The sequence below is a fragment of the Punctularia strigosozonata genome, assembly GCF_000264995.1.
Source record: "Punctularia strigosozonata HHB-11173 SS5 unplaced genomic scaffold PUNSTscaffold_5, whole genome shotgun sequence".
NCBI lineage: Eukaryota > Fungi > Basidiomycota > Agaricomycetes > Corticiales > Punctulariaceae > Punctularia > Punctularia strigosozonata.
Window position 1 is genome coordinate 1,440,924 of NW_006767437.1, and position 23,010 is coordinate 1,463,933.

General features: G+C 56.1%; 9 protein-coding genes across 9 annotated transcripts; 5 read left to right on the plus strand and 4 right to left on the minus strand.

Annotated features, from left to right (window-relative positions):
* Positions 1-150: 150 nt before the first annotated feature.
* On the minus strand, positions 151-2,268 carry PUNSTDRAFT_143284 (uncharacterized protein). The gene is made up of 4 exons (XM_007383078.1): positions 2,081-2,268; positions 1,840-2,024; positions 645-1,780; positions 151-591 (listed from the first exon to the last, which is right to left on the minus strand). Coding segments are annotated over exons 1-4 (1,350 nt in total). The 5' UTR covers positions 2,109-2,268; the 3' UTR covers positions 151-590.
* Positions 2,269-2,710: 442 nt separating this feature from the next.
* Positions 2,711-4,810, minus strand: PUNSTDRAFT_125889 (RAI1-domain-containing protein). The gene is made up of 6 exons (XM_007383079.1): positions 4,285-4,810; positions 4,117-4,227; positions 3,833-4,038; positions 3,675-3,762; positions 3,563-3,608; positions 2,711-3,513 (listed from the first exon to the last, which is right to left on the minus strand). Exons 1-6 carry the CDS (start codon positions 4,662-4,664, stop codon positions 2,902-2,904), a joined length of 1,443 nt encoding a protein of 480 aa, XP_007383141.1. The 5' UTR covers positions 4,665-4,810; the 3' UTR covers positions 2,711-2,901.
* A 502-nt stretch (positions 4,811-5,312) lies between these two features.
* Positions 5,313-7,031, plus strand: PUNSTDRAFT_133646 (uncharacterized protein; the record flags this gene model as incomplete). Its single annotated transcript, XM_007383080.1, has 6 exons — positions 5,313-5,621; positions 5,681-5,937; positions 5,999-6,188; positions 6,247-6,264; positions 6,318-6,695; positions 6,756-7,031. The coding sequence occupies 6 exons, from the start codon at positions 5,313-5,315 to the stop codon at positions 7,029-7,031; spliced, it is 1,428 nt and encodes a 475-aa protein (XP_007383142.1).
* Positions 7,032-7,203: 172 nt separating this feature from the next.
* Positions 7,204-8,415, minus strand: PUNSTDRAFT_65892 (uncharacterized protein; the record flags this gene model as incomplete). Its single annotated transcript, XM_007383081.1, has 4 exons — positions 7,204-7,398; positions 7,495-7,713; positions 7,788-8,193; positions 8,276-8,415. 4 exons carry the CDS (start codon positions 8,413-8,415, stop codon positions 7,204-7,206), a joined length of 960 nt encoding a protein of 319 aa, XP_007383143.1.
* Positions 8,416-8,540: 125 nt separating this feature from the next.
* Positions 8,541-10,116, plus strand: PUNSTDRAFT_52047 (mitochondrial carrier). Its single transcript, XM_007383082.1, has 6 exons — positions 8,541-8,699; positions 8,756-8,776; positions 8,832-8,986; positions 9,039-9,625; positions 9,690-9,890; positions 9,948-10,116. Exons 1-6 carry the CDS (start codon positions 8,617-8,619, stop codon positions 10,065-10,067), a joined length of 1,167 nt encoding a protein of 388 aa, XP_007383144.1. The 5' UTR covers positions 8,541-8,616; the 3' UTR covers positions 10,068-10,116.
* Positions 10,117-10,289: 173 nt separating this feature from the next.
* On the plus strand, positions 10,290-11,192 carry PUNSTDRAFT_133648 (uncharacterized protein; the record flags this gene model as incomplete). Its single annotated transcript, XM_007383083.1, has 4 exons — positions 10,290-10,502; positions 10,554-10,871; positions 10,930-11,111; positions 11,159-11,192. The coding sequence occupies 4 exons, from the start codon at positions 10,290-10,292 to the stop codon at positions 11,190-11,192; spliced, it is 747 nt and encodes a 248-aa protein (XP_007383145.1).
* A 1,492-nt stretch (positions 11,193-12,684) lies between these two features.
* Positions 12,685-14,463, minus strand: PUNSTDRAFT_143288 (polysaccharide lyase family 1 protein; the record flags this gene model as incomplete). Its single annotated transcript, XM_007383084.1, has 5 exons — positions 12,685-13,468; positions 13,521-13,635; positions 13,688-14,102; positions 14,162-14,344; positions 14,400-14,463. 5 exons carry the CDS (start codon positions 14,461-14,463, stop codon positions 12,734-12,736), a joined length of 1,512 nt encoding a protein of 503 aa, XP_007383146.1. The 3' UTR covers positions 12,685-12,733.
* A 985-nt stretch (positions 14,464-15,448) lies between these two features.
* PUNSTDRAFT_65969 (uncharacterized protein) lies at positions 15,449-16,581 on the plus strand (the record flags this gene model as incomplete). The annotated part of the gene is made up of 2 exons (XM_007383085.1): positions 15,449-15,891; positions 15,954-16,581. Coding segments are annotated over 2 exons (1,071 nt in total), but the record flags the coding sequence as incomplete, so codon positions are not given.
* Positions 16,582-17,553: 972 nt separating this feature from the next.
* Positions 17,554-20,617, plus strand: PUNSTDRAFT_143290 (uncharacterized protein). The gene is made up of 5 exons (XM_007383086.1): positions 17,554-17,892; positions 17,953-17,991; positions 18,043-18,115; positions 18,168-19,970; positions 20,027-20,617. The coding sequence occupies exons 1-5, from the start codon at positions 17,869-17,871 to the stop codon at positions 20,608-20,610; spliced, it is 2,523 nt and encodes an 840-aa protein (XP_007383148.1). The 5' UTR covers positions 17,554-17,868; the 3' UTR covers positions 20,611-20,617.
* Positions 20,618-23,010: the final 2,393 nt, after the last annotated feature.

Below are 23,010 nucleotides of genomic sequence, written 5' to 3' on the forward strand. Positions count from 1 at the left end.
ATAAGCACCGCGAAGGAAATACGAAAGAGCTCACGTGAAGCATTCAGTGCTCGGGGCCCCGCCTGCCCGAACTCTCCTTCTCGGTCTCACCGTGCCGATGATTATTGCAGTTGTAAACGAGAAGGATACTCCTCGAAATCCCACATCATTTGTATCTGGTGACTTGATAATCATACACGGCATGGAGGCCAAACCAGATGAAACGTTAGAGTCCTTATCAGATAATTTCAAGTTTCAGAAAACTACTATCATCGCCAACACTATCATCTGCTACGCTTTGCCGTCCCGCATTGTGAGCGCTCTATCATGCCGAAGACCGAAAGGCCGAAAGGCATCAGCCGCCTCCACTTGTCAGCCTGTGCTCCATGCATAGCGATTCGAACTCGGAAGGCACGACAATTGCCACTGGTTCCTCTCTTCACTCCATATCAGCGCAGTAATGGTTCTTCCTGCTCTGACCTTGCGCGAAGTCGAGAAAGGCTAGTTTGACGACGGACCGCTCTGCATCCTGCGCAGGCATAAGTGACATATCCTCGTCGCGAATGCATCGACACCCTTGTTTAGGGGTCTTCGCTATTCGCCGGTTCATGTCTACGAACGAGCGCGTTAGAAACTTCTGTCGCATTCGCAGCTGCTGAACGTACCACTCGAGCAGCCGTTTACTGGCTTCAAGTTTGTTTAAACCCCCGAATGCCTGTCCCTCTCGGTCGAGGACCAAGATGCCCTTGAGCGCGAGCTCAGCCGCGCAGTCGATGTCGTAAAAGTACCCCATCCCGTCATGTTCCTCTTCCATATCCCAATCCACCATCGGCAGATCCCTCCACTTGATGTCGACGAAGCGCACGCACGCGAGGTTCGGCACCCGCTCCGGGGCGATGTTCTTCAACATGGGTCTGTAGTACCCCCGCCCAGAGACGTCGAGCTGCCGCAGCAGGGCATGGTTCAAGTTGCGGTCGATTTCTGCCGAGGCCTCCCTCGCGTGCTCCTCGGAGACGATGCACGTCAGATGGACGAGGTTGGGAGCGAGCGCCTGAAGATTGTCGAGCGCGCAGTCGCAGTAGGCCTCCAGGTGTAGCTCACGGATCGACGAGCCGAGCCTCTCGAGCACCCAGGTCGCGACGTCGTCGCGCCATAGGAAGCCGGCCTCGATGGAGAGCTTGTCGAGCGACGGGAGGATGGCGTACCGGCCGATGTGGAACGGGATCCCACCGTCTGGGTGGACGTCGTCCGTGAGCATCGCACACCGGAGCTGCAGGTCCTGCAGGCGCGGCAGCGAGAGCACGGGGAGGTCGTCGAGCGCTTCGGCGACGTCGCCGCCGTTGCGCGCCTGGTCCGCGACGTCGCTAATGCGCAGCCAGACGAGGTTCACGAACCGATTGAGCTGCCGGACGAATGTCGGCGACACGCCGCCCGGAGGGATGGCCACGTCCAGGTGAGTCAGCGAGTAGGCGCTTTTGCAGGAGAGGATTGATAGCCACGGTATGATCGGGTCGAGGTTGGTGGCGAACCGCGACAGCGTGACGTGCGACAGAATGAAGCAGAGGTCCGTCCCTGCGCGGGCCAGCGCGGGCCAGTCGAGGACCTGGTTCTCCAGCTGCAAACTCGTGTCGTGATAGAAGGTGAAGGTGCGTGTCCGCTGCGATGGCAGCAAGCCAGAAAGTGTACTCTCTAGCAGCCGAGAGGCGAACCGCCGCAATTGCACGCTAGAACTGTCCTGGCTCTTGGGGTAGGAACGCCAATGAATCTGCACGTCGCGATAGAGATGGGAGGACACTATCCTCTAGTTGAATGACTACCATGAATCGTGTCCCGGTTTCAGGAAGTGTGAGAAGCACTTACGTTCCACTTGCGGCTCACGAGAGAGAGGTTGGTTTTGGTTTTGTTGGCGACGCTGGCCAGGTGCTTGCTGACCCAAAACGGGTGAAGATCGTAATCCTCCTCGGTGTACGCGGTTGCGTGTATGAATATGAGCTCAAGAACTTCGTCTGGAAGACGGTTGATTGTGCTTCGTGCGTGAGCCATATCTACCCCAGTGTCATCAGCTTCCGTTAAACTATGGTTGTAGAGTGAACAGACATACTGATGGGATCCTCTTGTGCTTTGGTCATCGAATGGATACGACTGTTGAATTGTTCTGATGTCAATCAAGCAGCAGCGCGTTGTTCGCGGAAGAGGGATCCTGCAAGGACAGAATATTCACTGCAGAACAGCTTCATATATGCTCAAACCGTCTTCGATGTCGAGGCTCGGTGATGTCCAGACAACACGCACAAAAATGGTTGCGGTCGCGGCAAATTACGTCGCATGACGCAGATCAAGGTTGCCGGTGATGAAGAAACGAACGAAAGATTCCAAAGAAGCACCGAGTCACCGCCGCCGCCGTCTCCGTTCTCCTCCGTGCTCCTGTCGAAGGCGATCCCGGAGGTGCCGATCCGCTGCCGACCCCGCTTCTCAAGTCCTCGACGTACGCAGCGCCTGCACAGGACGAGTTTGCTGCTGCGCTACGTCTCAATGAAGCGCCTTCGGGAAGAGCTCGAATCAGCCGTGTTATTCTGCCAGCTCGATGTCCTTATACGGTGCGGCCGTGCTTTGACTTATCCGGTCGTGCGTGTCAGAACGGGATGGTAATCGCCGCCGTACGCGTCCTCTTCATCTTCGTCGGAGATCACGACCTGTAGAACCGCATAACACCCGCAGCACCGTACCTCTGGGTCAACAGTCATAATTTCTTGCAAGTAGTGCCGAAGACGTGCAAATGGTACAGGACGTATAGGTGATGAAGAACTGGCGCGCTCTGATGAATCCCATGAAATCCACATGTTCCTGGTCATGAGAACTTGATCCCGAGGGCCAAACTATTGTGAAAGCGCAAGACGTACGTCCAACGGCCTCAATGTTTCGCTAAATCCGCCACCCGGCAAGCTCTGGTTTGCCCGCGGCATGACCCAAGGCCTCTGACGATGTCGCCGGGGACCGTAGTCGTTCCCGATCCAGCAAATCATTTTCCAGTAGTGTCGACCGCGGCGGGCGCCCGTGGACCTTCTTCTGTACTTCCTTCTCCCAGAACCACTTCGGCAGGAAACCGACTCTATCCACTGCGTGCACCCCGCCGGGTTCGTCGCCTCCCTGAACCTCTGCGACACCGTCGTCGTCGAGGAGCCGCATCGAGGCGCCATCCTTGGGGTTGAACGTAACGCGATACACTCGGACTTGCGAGTCCGGCGGTACTGCGTCGATGCTTCTCTTCGTTCCTTTTTCTTCTTCCTGCTGGAGCGTCTCCTCATTCGCTTTCCCCGATGGGTCTGCGGCCTCCTGAGGTTCGCTTGATGTAACGGACTCGTCTTCGACTATATTGCGTTTCACCCAGCCGAGGAACTTGTCCGCCCATTCCAAGCATACTGCGGGATCCCACGCTTTCGGCTTTCCCCGAACGAGCCGCGGCAGGTTGAGTGTGCGAAAGGACTGCGTCGTGGTCAAATGGCCCGACGGCGTGCGAAAGCCCACAACGATTTCCTGGCCGCGATGAATCCCTTTGTGAAGAAAGATGCATGTGCTTGCTTACAGGAACGCCGAGAAGGAAAGATTGAAAGTAAAATTTGAGAAGTTTCCTGTGGATGAGTGGGGTCAGCTGGCGGAAAACGTTGCGCAACGGGGAAGGTGGGGTGATGACTCACTGCTCAAAACGGGCCTCATCTTGTGCATTGCGGATGTTCATCGATGTTTTGAGCTCGACGAGCGATTCGTTCGTATCCTGGTATGTCCCTGAGGTCAAGAATAATATGTCAGCTCGAAGGACGAAATGCTCTCGTGAATCCCTCCCGTATGGACTGACCTCGTACGCAATCCACCTCACCGCCGATGACCAGTCTCGTGTTGCCCAGCTTGGTTTTGACAACGCTGCACCACTGAACGTTGGTGTCCACATCCCCGCCCCACCGACCTTGCGTATCAGGGGTTGGTGGATCCGGTGAAGTGCACCACGATTCGAACGCGTATCCGTAATATGTGAACATGCGCTGCCGAGGTGCCATGTTGTTGCTAGCGCAGACCACAACGATGTCAGTTTCAGGATGCCTGGCATGCCGATGAATAGAGTAGAAGGTATCTGGGACGCACTTGTCCTCGAGCTTGGCTTGTGTGAGGTGTTCTTCGAAGTATAGTGTCCCGTTCACGCTCATGACATTCAGCGCCCAGCTGTCGCGCTCCTCATACGGCGCTGTCAATATTCTCCCTGCCAATCTCAGCGCTCTCGTCTCCGCCTCCGGGGAATGTCACAACGCTCACTTGGTCATGACGCCTCTCCAGCTTATAACGCCGATATCCCCTACAGGGCGACCTTCGCTCCGTACTTTGTCCCAAGCCTTCAACAACGCGTCAATCCTCCCTTTCTCGGCCGGTCTCCGTATCCATCTGTCGTATCCATAGTTTAGGTTCGCGTTCCGGGGAGGCTCAATATAGTACTTGAGTGCAGAGTTGGTGAACTCGAGCGAGCGAGAGGGAGTGTATGAAAACGTCGTCAAGGGGAGAGGCTGTTGAAAGGGGACGTTCTTCGGAGGAGTTGTCCTTTCCGAAGAGGTGAACGGAAGATGGCTTGCGTCGAGGGTCGGGAGCCGCACGGGTTTGTTCTCCGGTTTGCCGGAGGGCGATCGAGGTCTCTTCGACATAACGCGAGGTTGGGGTTAGTCTCCCCAGTCAGACTCTCGATACGCAATGAAGACAGTCGTTCTAGGTTGGGGTCGACGGAGAGGGGTGGGCCAAAATCGCAGGCAGCTGAGTTTACTCGCGGCCGATTAGCAGAGCGAGGAAGAGGGAGAAGGCAAGCTGGCTTCTTCTTGCTTTCACTTTCTCTCGTCCACACCATGGCCGTTCGTCTCGAAGACTTCTATAACCAACTTCAGCGTTCATGACATGATTCTCTATTCGTGTTGAATCAGCCAAGACGAGACTTACACATGGAAAGCGCAATGTCGACACTCTCTACTACACTCTTGAACTCCCTGGACGACCGGTACCGCTGTAGTCCCGGGTGAGGCGTGCGGTCAATCTCAACCTTGCCTGTACAATCGCACTTCAACTGATCTATCCTTCAGAGTTCAGTCGGATGCCATGCTTTACAGAACGCCCTACATTCCTTGGCATCCCGCTCTTATGGCGCACGCTCGGAGTGTTCCCATCATGGCCGTCATGTGGTGCATCCACGGTAATAGCCTCGACAGCGCACACACCTTTGCGCAGCAGCTCCTCCGTCTACACACTCTATCCTACTCCTCTACCCAGTAGGAGGGGCACCAAGGGCCGTCCTCGTCGCTGCAATGGCCGACCCTGACTCAACAGCCGACCATGCCCTACCTGGATATCACGACGCGACATCTTCCTCCGCCCCGCCGCCTCGTCCGCCTCCGCCATCCCAGTCCGTACCGAGCAAGAGTGGGTCAGCACTCGAGACGGTGCACAAGTACTCCTTGGAGACGGGCAAAGGCAAAGCGTGGGTGACCCTCGAGGTCAAGAGCCGTGCGGCCAACGAGAAGAATCTGCCGCTGTTCGTGAGCGGAGACGAAATCGCAGGTGTGGTGTCGTTCAACCTGGACAAGTCGGAGAGCTTGAAGGGCATCGTGTTATCCGTGAGTCCATCCTTTGCGATCCCAGGAAGATCGGTACGCTGACAACTTGTCATTGGCAGGTTACGGGTGGCACCACGGCTGTTGGACAAGAGGAAGAACGTTTTCTTGAACTCAGCCAAGAGCTGTCCCCGGCCGCGAAGCTCAAAGGAGCTCATTCCTTCCCGTTTAAACTCGCGTTGCCGACGGAATGCACGCCAAAGGGAGAGAAGCAAACCTGGCCGTTGCCTCCGACCATGTCGGAGCGTGCCAGCCCGGCGTACATCGACTACAAACTCACCGTCGTCATCAAGCGTGGGGCGCTGAGGGTCAACCAGACGTGCGTTCTCATCTTCTCCCGATCCAACTCGTGATCGAGGAAGCTGAAAGCACCAAATCAGGCTCGGCACGTCGTTCTCGTACCTTCCTCGCTCTCGACCTGATCCGCCCTCCTTGCTGCGTGAGGCGGCATACCGCGAAGGCGTCCCGCTCATCGGTCCCGATGGCGACGCAGAAGGGTGGAAAGTTCTGAAACCTCTCAAGATCCAAGGGACCATATTTGACACGAGAGAAGTCGAAGTAGAGTGCACGGTATGTACTGAATCGGACATAGTCCTGGACATCCCTACTAATGTCTCCTTTCATGAAGCTCGCCATCGCAACTCCGGTTCGTCATCTACTTCGTACACATTGACGGCTATCCGCTCAACTGTCCCTCAGTTGGCATATGCGATCGGCACCCCGATACCCCTGCACCTAACGTTCACCTCCTCTGACACACAGGCCCTGGATTTGCTTGCCAACCCTCGTGCTCCTCAGTGCTTCCTCGTCCGCACCCACGCTGTCGGGTCCGGTGCCACCGACGTGACCGCTCCGCGCCGCTCGAACAACACGTTCCTGGAAGAATGCGGGAAAGCAGTGTGGTGGCCCGTGGAGGAGGAGACGCCGGCGCAGGTCGCAGCGAGAGGCGAGAAGAACCTCGGATGGGAGAAAGAAGGCAGCGATGGAGGAAAGGGATCTAAGAGGGTGCTGATGGGCGAGCTGGAAGTGAGGAAGGGGTTGAAGGCAAGCTTCTCGTTTCCGAAGCATTGCGTTTGGGTGCGTCTCTCTCTCGTTCGTATTTTCCGCGTTGATCTAATCTGGTATTCTTGTGTTTAGTACTCGATCGCTTTGAGGTCCTTTACCGCTCCCGGCTTCACATACACGCCACCCGCCGTCGGGTCGTCTTCCAGCGCAGGCTCAGAGGAGTTCCTTCTTACGGAACGCGTTACTATAACCACTGTCCCGGCAGCGGGGCCATCACCGCGCGCATATGCGCCTCCCGGTTATAGGGACGAGAACAATCAAGGTGATTACAACACGGCCATAGGGTTTTTGGAGAATGGAAACCAGAGGTTCTATCATCACCATGGTGGAACTGGATGGGCACCGTGAGCGAATTTGTCTGAAGGAACGGAGTTTTACGAGGACTGTTCATGGGAAGTTTGTGTTGTTCCGTATGGTGTATTGTTGTATAAATACACGTCTGTGTGCTGCCAGCAATGAAGTATGCGCGAAACCCGTCATAGCACAGGTCGTAGCTTGAAAGGGCTAATTTCTACGCGACTTACGCGCATATATTCGCCAATAATAACCCCTCGAACGTATCGTCGCCCTTCGCATTATCAGTGCCTCGGGCTCCGTACCCTCTAAGCAGCTCCTCATCATGGCATGGAATGCACCAACTATGGCTATCTGGCCGTCGATGCGCGATGAAAATGAACGTCTGATCGGCAGAGGTGAATGAGGTACTCCAGTCCGCCTCTTCCTCTTCATCCTCGCTATTTTGTATGACTGCATCGGTGTGCATAAAATTTGTCGATCCATTGCAATCGTGGGGGCTCGTATCATCGGCGACGGAGCGGGAATGCCTCACAAGCACTGGGTAGAACTGGAACCATAGCCCGAAGGCTTGCCAGAATGGCATCTCCTTCGCAAGGCTGCGAACCTTGTACGCAACGATCACAAGAGGTGTCGCGTCGGCCCAACTTGAGGATGCGAACGACTTCGAGACCGAAATTTGCGTCAGATGCAGTAGTGTCCGCAACAGAGGTGCTAAGAGTTCAGGGAAGTACACCTGTAGTCAACGAAGGCCGCAGGCGATTCTCAGGTCTGGCAGTTTGACGTGATTGACTGTTGATTGAAACGTACGAGGTCACTGCAGACAACGTGAGTCAACGTCGTGGATTGCGAAACCGGAAGGTCTTGTACTTCTTGGAGAATATCCGATGCATGCTTTGCATTTCCCCAGGCAAGTTGACGAACGAGAACGGTACCGCCCTCCGGCGAGGTTCTTGATTCGGGACCATGCAGGTTGGCTTCGAGTAATTCACAGACTTCGGGTAGATCGGTGGCGATCACGATATCTTGGGCAGGCCGAGAACATTCTCGTGCAAGAGCATCAGCTATGACACCAGTGCCAGATCCAAGTTCAAGGATCGTCCTAGGAGCCAATACATCTGGTTCGGAGCTCTTGAAACCAATCGTCGACGGCGGGGGATCAAACTCCCATCCAGGTGGGCTTTCCAGGTAGAGAAAAAGAGCATGCGCTGCCTCCCTATCGAGTCGTCGAAGTACATGACGAGGTGTTGAGAGCAGTGATCAGGGTATTGCTGGTATCGATCGAGGCGAATGGGTACCAAACTCTGCCCGCGATCCCATATTTTCGTATCGCGTCGGCCTGCGCGTCAACATTAAATTGGCGCTCGAACGATGATGCCCCCTCAAGAGAGCTCGTCGGGTGGATGTCAAGGCCAGGCGGAAAATTCGAGGGAGACATTGACGAGGCCGAGCATGATGCCGGTCGCAAATAATCACAGACCACGATGACCGAAGGCGGTGACGGTGATTGGCCAAGCGCGTGATAATCCCCTCCGCACATATTCTGCCCATGGCTCCGGCGCGGGCGTACCCCATACCGGTTACATACGTCGGAGCTCAGACAACCAGGAGATTACCGCATCCTTCTTGAACAACGACTATGGCGACCTCGGCAAAGCCTCAGCAGTTGACGCCGTTCGGCGCCGCGCTTGCTGGTGCGCTTGGAGGGTGTTTCAGCAATGCGTGAGTTTCATCACATGCAGGCAGGTGGCTACATATGTCTGAACTGGGGATCACAGGATTGTCTATCCGCTAGATGTGTATGTGTCTCGAACTCGTGCTATAGTGCTTATGTGAGGCTAAAGAGCAAATCAGTGCGAAGACTCGGATACAAGCCGCCAACGAGGAAGACTCGAAAGACCAAGCTAAGCTATCCATGAAGGCCGTATTGCTCCGTATCTGGCAGGAGGAGGGGCTGGCAGGCTACTTCAGGGGTTTCGGAGCCACGATGTTGAACACGTTCTCCATGCGTACGTGGATGAGATCATCCGCATGCAGCCTGACCTGACTATTCTCGTTTAGAATATGCATACTTCTTCTTCTACTCCATCGTTCGAACATCTTACCTCAAAAGACTCGCCGCGCGCTCCAAGTCCGGGAAGGCACCGGTCTTATCTACAGCAGCGGAACTCGCCCTCGGCGCCATCGCAGGCGCACTCGCCCAGGTATTCACGATACCCGTGGCTGTCATCGCAACTCGACAGCAAATCGGGCACTCGCTCGACAAACAGATGAAGCGCAAGCGCGCAGAAGCTGGAGCGGCAGAGAAAGCGCTGGCCGGCGAGGGCAAAGCCTATGCTCAGGCCGTTGACCCAGACGTTCCGCCCGTCGAGGTTCCGGGTCTTGCTGAGGGCGAGGGCGAGGACGAAGACTATAGCGACTCCTTCCTTGATGTTGCTCGCGAAATTGTTCGCGAAGAAGGCGTTACCGGTCTTTGGCTTGGCCTGAAACCAGGTCTGGTCCTGACTGTTAACCCTGCCATCACCTATGGCATGTTCGAGCGCTTGAAAAACGTGGTGTTGACAGCGAAAGGGCAGGGCGAGAACGCTAAACTCGGGCCGTCGTTATCGTTCGTCGTAGGCGCACTAAGCAAGACGATGGCCACTGTCGTGAGCATCTTCGCCCTGTACCTCTGAACGAAGACCCGTCCTGACTGTCTCTCGCTCTCTTAAGGTCACATATCCCTACATCATGGCGAAAGTGCGGATTCAAGCCCGCAGTGCCGATGCAGAGGCTGCCCAGGAAGAGCACGCGTCCCTGCCGCATCACAATCGCCCGCATCACCCGCACACTCCTGGCCAACATGGCCACGTCGGCGCCCTCGACATCTTGGTCCGCGTATGGAGGCACCAGGGAATCAAGGGTTGGTATCAGGTATGTTCTCTGACATACGCTCGCCCATGTCTTTGGTGATTGATACCGGTCTTGCAGGGTATGAGCGCGCAGATTACGAAGGCAGTGCTCTCTCAGGCTCTGCTGTTCATGTCGAAAGACTTGTTCGAGCAGTACGCGCTCGCTATCATGCTTGTGCTCTACAAACTCAGGCGATAGGCATGTATGCGTTGCGTGTCCGTGAAAGGCAATCTTAGATCCGTTTTGATTCGATGACCGTACGCGATGACGAGTCCGCCGATTCTTCGTTGAGCCGGAGGGCACCACACATCTGGTACGAGCTCTGTATGGCATCTCTTACACCAAACTAGGTCGCTTCCGGAATCTAGCTTTCTAGCGTTTTCGCATATAAGCAGCCGCGAATCGATACGGGAGAAGACAATGAATTCCTCGTCCTTCGTCGCGCTCCCTAACGATCTCATATGCCTCATATTCTTCCACCTCGGAGTTCCACAGCTCACGACGGTTTTATGCCTTTCAAAGCGCCTCCATCGCATTGCGTATCTAGTGTTGGTCGAGCATTTCCAGCGCTGGGACATCAATCCACCGCGGAAGCGACCGTTTGATAATTCATGCTGGGTTGTCTTCTTTGAAGTAAGCATTCCACATTATGCGACTTGGTTAAATCATTCATGTTACGTTCAGCTTCGCTTTAGTATTGATCCGACGCTATTTTCCGGTGCACCACGATCGCGTAGTGACAACTACGTCTTCGCATTCGGTGGCATGCAGACGTATTTGTCTAACTATTTTCTGGACGGCTATACCAACATGGAGATCTCGAATCAAATTTATGACCTCTATGATACGCTTCGAGACCGCCGATCCAAGGACATGCCGCTCCCTACCAAGTCGCTATCGTTCATACTCTTCGATTCGGCTCCTATGACGGCGGCCGAACGCAAGATGGGATATCCAAGCTTACCTGCGTCTGCGTTCTTGCTCTCTTCTATGCGCGCGTCAGTGAGTGTCAGCTATCCGTCCAGGATCGTTCCAAGTCTCGGCGCTAATCGTGACCCAGCTGTACATGGAGAATATTCACGACGACAAAACGCGCACTCAGTATCATCTGGCCGACTTCGACGTCGGACTGGATCGGCAGCTCAAGCAGCGGCTCTCCATTGCGACGCCCGGTCGTCGTGAAAAGGTTCTCTTCGAACGCACGTTCCGTCCCCTCAATGGCAAGGGACAGCAAGTGGGAAGGTGCGCACGCGTGCATTCTGTTAAAGCTTATGATTGATTGTCCGTAGTGAGAACATGCGATTCAAGTTGGAAGGAGAGTAAGTGGTCCTACTACGGTATCTTGAGTTCGTTTGATGATGAACATGCTCACAGATTTTGGCGTGAGGGACCTCGCGTCCTTATGAGGGTCTATAATACAGCTCTGGATTGGCGATTGTCAACGCTAATCCGATGAACAACGAGCCGGCTGGTCGTAGTAATTCTGTATATTTATAATTATCGTGATCTTCTGCTCATTGCGACCATTCGCTACTTGACATGGACAACGTGGTACTATGAATGCATGATCAATATACTTACGTCGCAGCCTTAGGTCTCGAGGTCTCGTCGATTCGGCGCGGACGATAATTGCTACGGAAGGTTTCCTTTATTATGTGCGTTATTGTCCGTGTGCTGTCCGATACATAAGCCGCACGGACCTGCTTCGATTCCTATCTTAGCGTGCATATGTAAATCCTAATAGTACGTCTGGGCTGCGTTCACGCTCATGACTTCAGCGTCCCTGTCCATCCTCCCGAACGAACTCATCTTCAGCATCTTCTGTCACCTCTCAGTACCACAGCTAGCAAGAGTATTACGCCTTTCCAAGGATCTCAACGAAATCGCGTTCAGGGTTATAGAATTTCTATGAATCGTATTGGACCGTCTCCTTCGACGTGAGCGTCTCTCCATTAACCGTCGAAGAGCCCACAAATTCAATGTCGCAAACAGCTGCGCTTCGAGCGCGAGCAGTTTCCGGGCATAGCAGTCTTTGGGGTGGAGGATGTTTATGCATCAAAGCCGGTGCATATATTCAGAGATATGAAGCCATGCCTACACGAGCACTTGTTTGAAGGTTACACGGACGAAACAATTCCTGAAGGAGGACGTGAACGTGTCGATGGTAGTGAACACAAGATGCCCCTTCCTACCAGGTCGTTATCCTTCAATCGAGGTCCCGGGCCATCTGTCACCGTGCACGACGAGAAGACCCTGAGTCGACTTGAACTGTCCGTCTCCGAGTTCCTCTCAAGCTCCATGCGTACAAACGTGCGTATGAACCACTTTGCCTTTGCATCACTTCTGGGAGAAGATTGCGCTTATAAACAGGGCAGATGTTCCTTGAAGAAGTCGCCGCCGACGGCACACGCACGCGATTTCAAATAGGAACGTGTCCTTGGACGATGCGTTATAATCTGAAGCGCGTGGTCGCCGAAACTCCAGGTCGCGCAAAGAGCGAAAAGGAGCTGCATTTCTGGTGCAGATTCTGGCCGTTCAACGCGGTCGGAAGGCCCAAAGGAAGGTCAGCCCGATTTCCGGTATCTGTGTGCTGGCAACGTATTGACGTTGTCCCAGAGACAATATGTGATTAAGTTCTGGATAGAGTGAGTTCCTCAGTCTTAGAAGGTCGCGTACATGACGGTTGGTGACGTGATCGTAGGGCCTGGCGAGAAAACGACAAGATCTTCCTCGAGGTGGAGAAGGAACGTCTACACTGGACTCTCTACTCCGATTTCCTGAAGAGGCTACGGGTCGACGAGCACGGGGTAACACGCGGATGTTCAAGAGTAGAGTCCTCGATCCGTAATCTGCAGGGTAGTACATCACGGAGCGCCAACCTGGCCCGCCTCTCGAAGGACGTACTCTTCCACCTCTTCTGCACTGTTGAATTCCGTCGGCCACGTGTACTCGTAAGAAAAGTCGGCACACGTGAGGAGCACCCCGCCCGCCACCGCTTTGCTCGTCGCATTGGTAACAAAGTAGTCGATAGTTTCTTCCGCTACGGCCGAGATGTTCACGACCGCGCCGTTCACTGTGGAGTCTATGATGGGATCGGAGAAGGCGTCCCCGGGCAGCCGAACGCACAGGTGTGCAGGCAGGTTAGGACTGGTGTCCTCGCTGAGCGTGAAAATGCGAGAGGTATCGCTCGCGAACGACCCAGATTGGATCCAGACGTTATCTGCGACCTGTACGCTGGACTGGTTGTACACCCCTATGTTGTACTCGAAGACGGCGTCCGCGGGGAGGTTTCCGTCTTCAGTCGAGGTGTTTGTTCCGCCGACCTCCGACGAGCTGAACACCGGTGACGCACTCATGATTTGTTCGAATACGTTGGCGAAGATGTCGGCGGTGCCGAAGCGGAGGAGCGGGCTGCGCGAGGCCGAGTTAACGAAGTGATTACCGAACATCGTAAAGTGCATCAAGCCCAGGTCTCGATCAGCCTCCTTGGTGCCGCCTCCCAAGAGCATGGACTTGTGATGGTTGCGGACAATGTTGTGAGAGAAAGTGACGTTGTCTGTTCCATCTTCGCAATCGAAGAGGCCGTCAAAGCGGTCGACCTGCAGCGCGTGATGAGTTATGTTCAAGAACGACATCACGAAGTCGCCATACCTGCCACCCAGGGTCGACCGTGTCCGGGATCACATACGACCCGTTGATTTGGTCTTGCAGTTCGCACTGGTCCACCCAAATGTTGGTAGACGTCACCAGGGAAAATGCATCGTAGCTGAGCTAGGATGAGCATGATCGGATAAAGCCTAGGATAGCGGGCGGCTTACTCCGCGTTCCAAGTACTTGGGTAGGTCTCCGGCGCAGGGAAGCAGTCCGCGGGGGACACGACCTTGAGGTTTCTGACCCAGACGTTATCGACGGACGAGAGTTTTAAGTTTATCCCGTTGAGCGCGGCGTCGTCGCTGAGCCCGATAAGCGATGTGTTGCTGAGAACATTGAAGGCTACGGATGCTTTCTGAGTCTGCGATACGACCGGTCGCCACCCGTTCATATGCCCAAGTAACGTCCGGTACTCTGTCGCGTTCAGGCCATCGAACGTTTCGTTGGCAGCAGCGGCCGCTTCAACCTCCGCCAGGTAGGTGCTGTTGAGGCTCCATAGGTACAGAGTAAAGTTGTAGGATCGAATGGCAGCACCATCCGAGCCGGTGTGATCGATGTAATATTGGCAGTCGGCAAGGGTACCTGGAGTGCCATATTTCGTTCATCATCTGTACGACGCGGAGACAGAGAAACTCTCTCACCATCATGTTGTTCATTGCCATTGATGACACCCTGAACATAGACGGTTTTCGCGTATGGCAGTGCCAATGCCTCTCTCAGCTCGCTCGCGTTGGTGGCTACGTAAACGGCAGATGCGTTCAATGATCCGCCGTTCGCCAAACCTCCGTAGCCGAACGGGATGTGGGTGAGATTGGGTCTGGGACCTGCGCAATAGGTAGATCGGTGTATGCCACCAAAAAAGGAAGAAAGCGAGAGTACCGTCGTACGGTGTCAGAGCATTTGCTACGATGCCAAGGGTAGCGAGAACGACGAGGGTGAGCATTGCGGCGATCGGAAGCAATGGGCAACGAACCGGTATTATACCGATCGCGGTCCGCCAGCAGCGCAAGCGGACCGCGCAGGGTGCGTCACAAGAGTCGAATCATCATCCGAAAGAACGTCCGTCGTGCAGGTGGTAGCCGGAAACTATAGAGGAGATGCGCCGCTACGGGTCACAGGGATGAACTTCTTCGAACTCGTGGGGCACGATAGAGCTGACGGAGGCTTGAAAGGCGTTAGCGCCCCTTCGTTGCCTGCATCAATGCGGTCGAGAATGTGGGAGGAAGAAATCCTGTCGCTCTTCGTCGAGTCCATCGACGAGGACGAATGGGGCGATGTCATCACGTCTTGCTCGCGCGCCCGCTCCACGCTCTACACAACCTTACACCGTCACATCAACTCAAGACTCATGCATACACCCCCGCTACACGCGACTACCGCGCCGACTCCGCCTGGTCTGCGTGCCCGTCTATCAGTGCTATATACGTACAGGGTGAACTCGTCTGCACAACTCCAAGCCATCGCCATTCAGCTCCGGTAAATCAATGGCCGTGCCTCTTCGACAAAACGCAAGTTTTGGCCGCATTCTGGTGTCCCGTCATGATATATTGACTGTTGCCCTGTAGGAGGAAGATTGGGAAGACATCGATGAGCCACAGCGCGCATATAGTCCCAGCAACTCGAGTCGCGCAGGCAGCGTAGGTACACCACGCAGACGACAACCGGGGTCTAGGACTATATACGTGGCATTGTCCCCGCACAAGCAGCTGTCCCCGAGCAAGCGCGACGCGACCGGTCGAGAGGGAAGGAGCACACCCACCCGATCGCGACCTCCGCGTGCCAACCCCAAGCAAGAGGAATCACCGGTGGGCACCGTCATCGACTGGAAACAGCACCAGGATGCGGTTCACGCGGAGACCATCGGCGCACTCGTCTACTTCCGCGACGTACTTCATACGGCGTGGAATCTCTTACGCGCCTTCTTCCGCGTCCTGCAAACCCCCCTCGCCATCCTGCTGACCCTGACCGCTATCGCTGCGGCGATTCCCTACGCTCTCCGACCCGTCGCGCAAGTCGTGGCCCCACTATGCTGGATTCCCGGCATCTCATCCAGCTTTATTTGTTCGATGCGCGCGCACACACCTGGAGAAGATGCCTGGTCGGTGCAGTATGCCGACTACCCGCGCATGATAGAGATGCAGAGCCGGACGTTGGAGCAGCTGTTGGATGAAAAGGCCGGCGGCTCGAGCCTGGCGCTGGAGATCAAGAAGGCGGAGATGGCGACGACGGACCTGATCACGCTCGTCAAGTTCAGCGAGCTGCAGAGTAAGGAGCTGATCGCGGAGACGTTGACCTCTTTCGTGGAGGACGCAAGAAAGACGGGGGACGATTTGCAGAGGTTGGGTGCCAAGGTTGGCGGCACGGTGGACAAGTAAGCTTTCGTCGACCCTGTCGGAAGCGGTGCGATACAGGACTGACTTCTTGCCGCGACAGCATTATGGCCGTCAACGATCACGCGCTCCACACCATCGAGAGCGCTCAAAGCAAGTCTGCATCGTCGCTGGTAGCGCGCGTCTTATGGCCGCTGGGCGGTGGCGATAGCGGGACCAAGGCAGTCGTACGCACGACCTTCGACCACGCCATGTCCGTCATGGACGACGCCCTCCAGCGAGTCGTCGTCGAAGCGCAGGTTTCGCAGGGCGATCTGCTCGTCCTCGAGGAGCGCCTGAACACGCTGCATGAGATCGTCCATCGCGAGAATGGGTCGATCGCCGGTGATCGCGAGGAGCTGCTCGCGCAGCTGTGGACGTGGCTCGGCGGGAACAAGGACAAGCTGAGGAAGTACGAGCGGCACTTAAGGTTGCTCAGGGGCGTGGGCGCGTATAGGAAGCGGGCACTGGCGCATGTGGTCGCGACGCTGCAGACGCTGCACGGCATGAAAGCCGATATGGAGGAGCTGCGGGCCCGCGTTGCGGCCGTGCCGATCGGCGGCGACAAGATTCCGGTCGAGGTCCATATCAAGAGCATTCAGTACGGGCTCGAGAGGCTCAAGGAGGGCCGAGCGAGGGCTAGGCAGGTGGAGGAAGACGCGATCAGAAAGGTGCTTGCGATCCAGGACTGACAGGGCTTGTTGGGCGGTGATGCGCGCGGCGTAAAGATCGTTGGAACTTGGTGGGAACGGGCGGCAGGTCTGTCTTGATGTGCTGGATTGAGTTTCTTCTGTATTTGTATTACTTCTTCGTTCTGCGTCGAACCTGGTCCAGGTATGTATCACGGTAAGGTGCCGTAACAGTGCCGTAATGTGTATGTTATACTTGCATGTTCGCAGATTTCCGAACGGGGATGACATTCGTCATCTGATATCATGACCAACATTCGGGGATCTCCCGACCCGCGCCTTGTCTTCGCGTTGACATTCCCTGAGCATGAATATGTCGAGCATATGATCATTGATCCCCTCATCCATCCTCTTGACTTAATCTCAGGGACTTTTCCCGCACATATTCCGAGAGATGCTGCGGCGCATTTTCAACATTTTCTACCGGTACCGAAAAACCTCCTGAACCCGGATCGTTCATCGTGCCCAGCGCATACGCCACCGAGAGTACACGATATGGGCGTCCATACCCACAGTGCTCATTGGGGAAATAGAGTCGCGAAGCGCCCCTGAGAATGACACCTGGAGAAAAGAACATATCATCTCCCGCAGCGTCACCGCCTCAGCCCGTCAGGGGCCCACGCAAAATTGAAGCCAAAGCTTCCCCTGTTGCTTGCCCGGGCACCGGGCCATTATTTGATATTACCTATCGGCCGCCCCAGACTGCGTATCGCGCTGGCCGGTTTGGTCGTTTTCGCCGACGAACAAGCAGTCCATCCGCCTGGAGAATTTGGCGGAGGGCACAGTTTGAGGACGATGCGCTCAAGTATAAGCAGTCTGGCGCGTTCACATGTGCTGGCGCCGGAGTTTCAGCAGAGCGGGTGTGCCGGATTCCTTCCGGAGTTTGCGTGCGTAGCCAGATCCCATCTCTTGGGATCTTGATGCTCACCTCTGGTCGCGTCGGCCCTAGCAATCGATCAGCCGCTCCCGAAAAATCGCGCGCCGCGGCTTATCGGAGGCTTTGCTGGGCACCGCAATGAACGCTATCAGCACCCCCTGCGGTTCTTATTCACGTTCCGGTTCCTCTAATCTCTTGGACGACTGGACGAACCCCCACGAGTATCTTCCGTTCTGCCAACGTTGACGATCCGCCACCCTCCCCTGCGACGCAGAGAGCTCCGGTCGCTGGCCCACGCGCGCTGTCACGCTAGAATCAGGGAATTGCGTGATACGGTAGCTACGGAAGACGCAAGGTCGCGTGTCGTGGAGGCTTCGGCAGCAGGTGTTGGGGATTAGTAGTAGCGAACAGCCATGTCGATATCAGGGGACTTCATGGTGCGTCTTATCTCAGGCTGCGCCTAACGCTGGCATCGACCTTACCCAGCATCGATGCAGGCAGCGCCGGGGACTGCAGGTGGGCCCCCACGGACGGATGTGAGTGAGTTCCCGAACATAATGGAGTGCGATATTGAGCAGGGGACCCAGGCTTACAAACGCGCGGTGTATCGCTCCGCCCCTCGCAATTTCCATGTCAACATCCTCTCGCCGATGAAATATGGTGAGCGGCGGCCGGGTCCAGGGCGTCTTGATCGGACTGACGGCGACTGTAGGGGCAAACTACAGCTATGGGATGAGAATAACCCCCATCATTAGCGAGCAGCTCTCGACGAAAACCGGAGCGACGACGGAATACGAGGTGTGGCGGAAATGGGAGGATTGCATGTGGTTCCAGGACGTACTGGAGCTGGAGTACGCCATTATGTCCCGGGAGAAGCGGCAGGCGCTCGCGGACGGGAAAGGGGTGAAGAAGACAGACGCGGTCACGGGCCAAAGCATTTACATTCGCTCGGACCGAGCAGCGTCCTTCGAGTCGCTCCCGCCTGGACCGGACCCCAGCACGATCGCCACCGACATCCACCAGTACCTCCCTCGTCTGTCCAAGAAGGGCACCTTCTTCCGCGCCAGCCAGGCCACGGTCAGCCAGCGCCACTGCGAATTCAAGGCGCTCATAGAGGCCCTCTTTTCCGACGATCTGCCGAGCCTGGTGAAAGAGTTGCGCGCGAGCCGGATCGTCCGCGACTTCTTCGGGTTCTGGAGAAGGGATCATGACCTGGCCCAGAAGCTGGGGAAGGGGCACAAACCGCGGGGCGACCGAAGTTCGATCGCGAGCAGCGCGTTTTCGATGTATTTCTCGCAATCCATGACGAACCTGCACAATCCGTCCTTCAACACCGACAATGCTCCTCCCGTCCCCGCCCTTCCCTACAGTCCCCTCCGAACCGCGCCTATAAGCCGGCATGCCACGATCCCGATGCCTACCCCTCCAAGACCAACTTCGCCTGGCGCTGCGGCGGTGGCGGACGCCTGGCGATCTCGGCAAGTTCCAGCCTCCGCCCCACCAGGCGGTGCATTCGTTATCTCGACGACAGAATCAGACAGGTCGTCGTCTTCGGAAGCATCCTCGACGAAGTCGTCGGTCATGCCCGCCACTGCGCTGGCGAGCACGCCGCAACTCACTCATTTCCATCCCGCATCCGCGCCCTACTTCAAGGAAGCATTCTCCGACCGCGATGTACATGCAAATGAACCCATCGTGGTCCCGCAGGACATCGCCATCGTGTATCCCAGAGACGACGACCCCGCTCGGCTTCCTGCGTTGCCGGAGGGCAGGCCGCTCGATGCGCACATCACGGACATGTCCCTCATGGAGGCGCAGATACGGGTCAGGGACCTCGAAGGGCTACCGGTCCCGCCACCAAGGCGACGCGGGATTAGTTCGAGCGTTTTGGAGAATCGGGCGAACAGGAACGGCCTGATCTTCCTCGATCCGCCCATGGGCACGAGTCCGACCGGCACGTTCGGGTATACCGGCCCGGATGAGTACATGTACGCCTCCTCGTACCGCAGCGACGCTGGGAGCGCGAGCGGGAGCAGCCGACGCGCGAGTCGGGACAGCAAACACTCCCGCCTATCTGGCCCCACCCTGGTGCTGGAGGCGCCGACGAACTCCGAGCAGAAGCTCGTTCGCCTGTCCGCCTCTTCTATGCACAGACTGTCGAAGTCGTCTTGGGTGGTGGATGATGCGGCGTCGCGGGCATTCGCCATTTCGCCGCGTCCGATGTCGAAAGATTCATCGTTCATCGAGGTTGAGTCGCCAGAGAGCAGGGAATCGTTTGAACTGCCGATTCAGATGCAGCAGCTCACTACCGCCCCCGTTGGCGACGATGCCACTCACGAGCAATTGCGACGAGCATCGTCTCCGCAGCTTGACCAGTATACGCTGAGGCGATCGCTGTCCGTGGGCTCTCGACGGAGGTCACTCAACGTTAACCGGTCCATGTACGCCCACGAGGAAGAACATGTGGATGGGGATCTTGACCCCATGGAGTCGTTGATAGATCACTACTACTTCGGTGAGTTCAGCGAGTACACTATCATACGTTCCGCGACTAATCGCCCCTGATTCCAGACATTCCCCGCCCCCAGAACCCCGAGCCTCCGAGCACGACCACCTCGCCTATACAAGAGAACACCACAATGCGATACCTGCAGCACTTCCCACTACCTCCGAAAACGTACCCCCGTAGACCGCCCGGCACCGCATCATCTCTCGCATCTGTCGCCAGCACGACATCCTCTCTCTCGCCCTCGTCCGCCGCAGACAACATCCTCACCATCAAAGCCGTTCTGGGCGACACCATTGTCGTCCTACGCAGCCCTCGCAACACCCCTTTCAGTGAAATCCGCAACTCTGTCGCCGAGAAACTCACCGCGCAGGAAGGCGTTCGGTTATCCGACACGTTTATCCTCGGTTACTCCCCACATGGCGCAGGCACGCTCGGTCCGAGCGCACACAATGCGACGGCCGAGCTGCGTATGCGACGCGGGGCGAGCCTCCCTGGACGCAAGCGCGCCAGCTCCACGTCCTCCTCCAACGTGGCCGATCCTACCCAACTTCTCTACATCACCTCAGATCACCAGTGGCAGGATGCTATTGCCGACTCTGGTCCCAAGTTAATACTGCGTGTCATCGACCTCGCGACTGTACAGTGATCTTCCCCCTCATCTTATCACGAATTTCCTTATTTTACTCATGTATTTCGGCGTTTCCTCTGTAGCCCCTAGTTGTATAACCCTGTCACGTTATGATACCAATGGATGGAATCAATTCAGGTCAAACTTCCAAGGTATATATAACGCGGGCAAACGCGGTAAAATACAGGTATTGTTGTCACGCGGTCCCGTGATATGAGGTCGAAACGCGTCCGGATGAGGAGGGATGAGGTCCCTTTCGTGTTTGTTTTTGTTACAGCCTTATCATGGCCGATGGGCGACAGCTTGCAAACGGAAGGTAAGGGATTCCCCATTGATCGTACCGGTCATTGACTAACACCATTCCAGTTGACGTTTATGCCCTGCAGACTCCGTCGTTTTGTCCCGTCTGACGGCCGATCGGTTCCACGAGCTCCTCACGGCGTTCACGCACAAATGAGTGTGCCAGCTCGCAGGACTGTAGCAATGTCTCGAGGATGCAGTGGTTCGCACACGGAAGGCCAAGTATCCTCGAGCGCTGCAGCCCTAGTGACTGTTTCAATAGATGTGCGCCAGCACTGGCCGCCAAAATGTATTGCATAAACCGCGGTCTTGGACCTTGGTCATAAACCGCGGCGGAATGCGCACTGTCGACGTAGCCAAAAGGATGCGCGTGACGTCCTACCTGTATTACATACTGCAGTAGTTGAAACGAGCTGGCCAGTGCAAGCTACGTATTTCGGCAAGGGCTGCACTGCCTCCGCTGCTGCACGGCGTCTCCTTTGTCATGTACTCCAGCTGGATCCACGCCGCGTTTACCTCGCTGGTCCGTCGGCTCGAAAACGGGCCCGCATACATTCAACAATCTCTCGCATATACCCTGGTAAGTACCGCGGCCACTGCCAGGACCCGCCGCGGACGCACCGCGTCTCCTTTGTAACGTACTCCAGCTAGATCCACACACCCGCTACCTCGCTGGTCCGTCGTTTCGAAAACGGGCCCACATGCATTCAACGATCTCTCGCATATACCCTGGTAAGTACCGTGGCCACTGCCAGGATCCGCCGCGGACGCACCGCGTCTCCTTTGTAACGTACTCCAGCTAGATCCACACACCCGCTACCTCGCTGGTCCGTCGTTTCGAAAACGGGCCCACATCGTTTCTAAAATGGGCCCACATGCATTCAACGATCTCTTGCACATACCCTGGTAAGTACCGCGGTCATTGCCAGGACCCGCCGCGGACGCACAGCGTCTCCTTTGTAACGTACTCCAGCTAGATCCACACACCTGCTACCTCGCTGGTCCGTCGTTTCGAAAACGGGCCCACATACATTCAACAATCTCTTGCACATACCCTGGTAAGTACCGCGGCCACTTCCAGGATCCGCCGCGGATGCACGGCGTCTCCTTTGTCACGTACTCCAGCTAGATCCACACACCCGCTACCTCGCTGGTCCGTCGTTTCGAAAACGGGCCCACGTGCATTCAACGATCTCTTGCACATACCCTGGTAAGTACCGCGGCCACTGCCAGGACCCGCCGTGGACGCACCGCATCTCCTTTGTAACATACTCCAGCTATATCCACGCCGCGTTTACCTCGCTGGTCCGTCGTTTTGAAAACGGGCCCGCATATTCAACAATCTCTTGCATATACCCTGGCAAGTACCGCAGCCACTGCCAGGACCCGCCGTGGATGCACGGCGTCTCCTTTGTAACGTACTCCAGCTAGATCCACACACCCGCTACCTCGCTGGTCCGTCGTTTCGAAAACGGGCCCACATGCATTCAACGATCTCTTGCACATACCCTGGTAAGTACCGTGGCCACTGCCAGGACCCGCCGTGGACGCACGGCGTCTCCTTTGTAACGTACTCCAGCTAGATTCACGCCGCGTTTACCTCGCTGGTCCGTCGTTTTTAAAACGGGCCCGCATATTCAACGATCTCTTGCATATACCCTGGTAAGTACCGCGGCCACTGCCAGGACCCGCCGTGGACGCACGGCGTCTCCTTTTTAACGTACTCCAGCTAGATTCATGCCGCGTTTACCTCGCTGGTCCGTCGTTTTTAAAACGGGCCCGCATATTCAACGATCTCTTGCATATACCCTGGTAAGTACCGCGGCCACTGCCAGGACCCGCCGTGGACGCACGGCATCTCCTTTTTAACGTACTCCAGCTAGATTCACGCCGCGTTTACCTCGCTGGTCCGTCGTTTTTAAAACGGGCCCGCATATTCAACGATCTCTCGCATATACTCTGGTAAGTACCGCGGCCACTGCCAGGACCCGCCGCGGACGCATGGCGTCTCCTTTGTCACGTACTCCAGCTAGATCCACACACTCGCTACCTCGCTGGATTGTCGTCTCGGAATGGGCCCGCAAACGTCCATCCATCACTTGCATATATCCCGGTGAG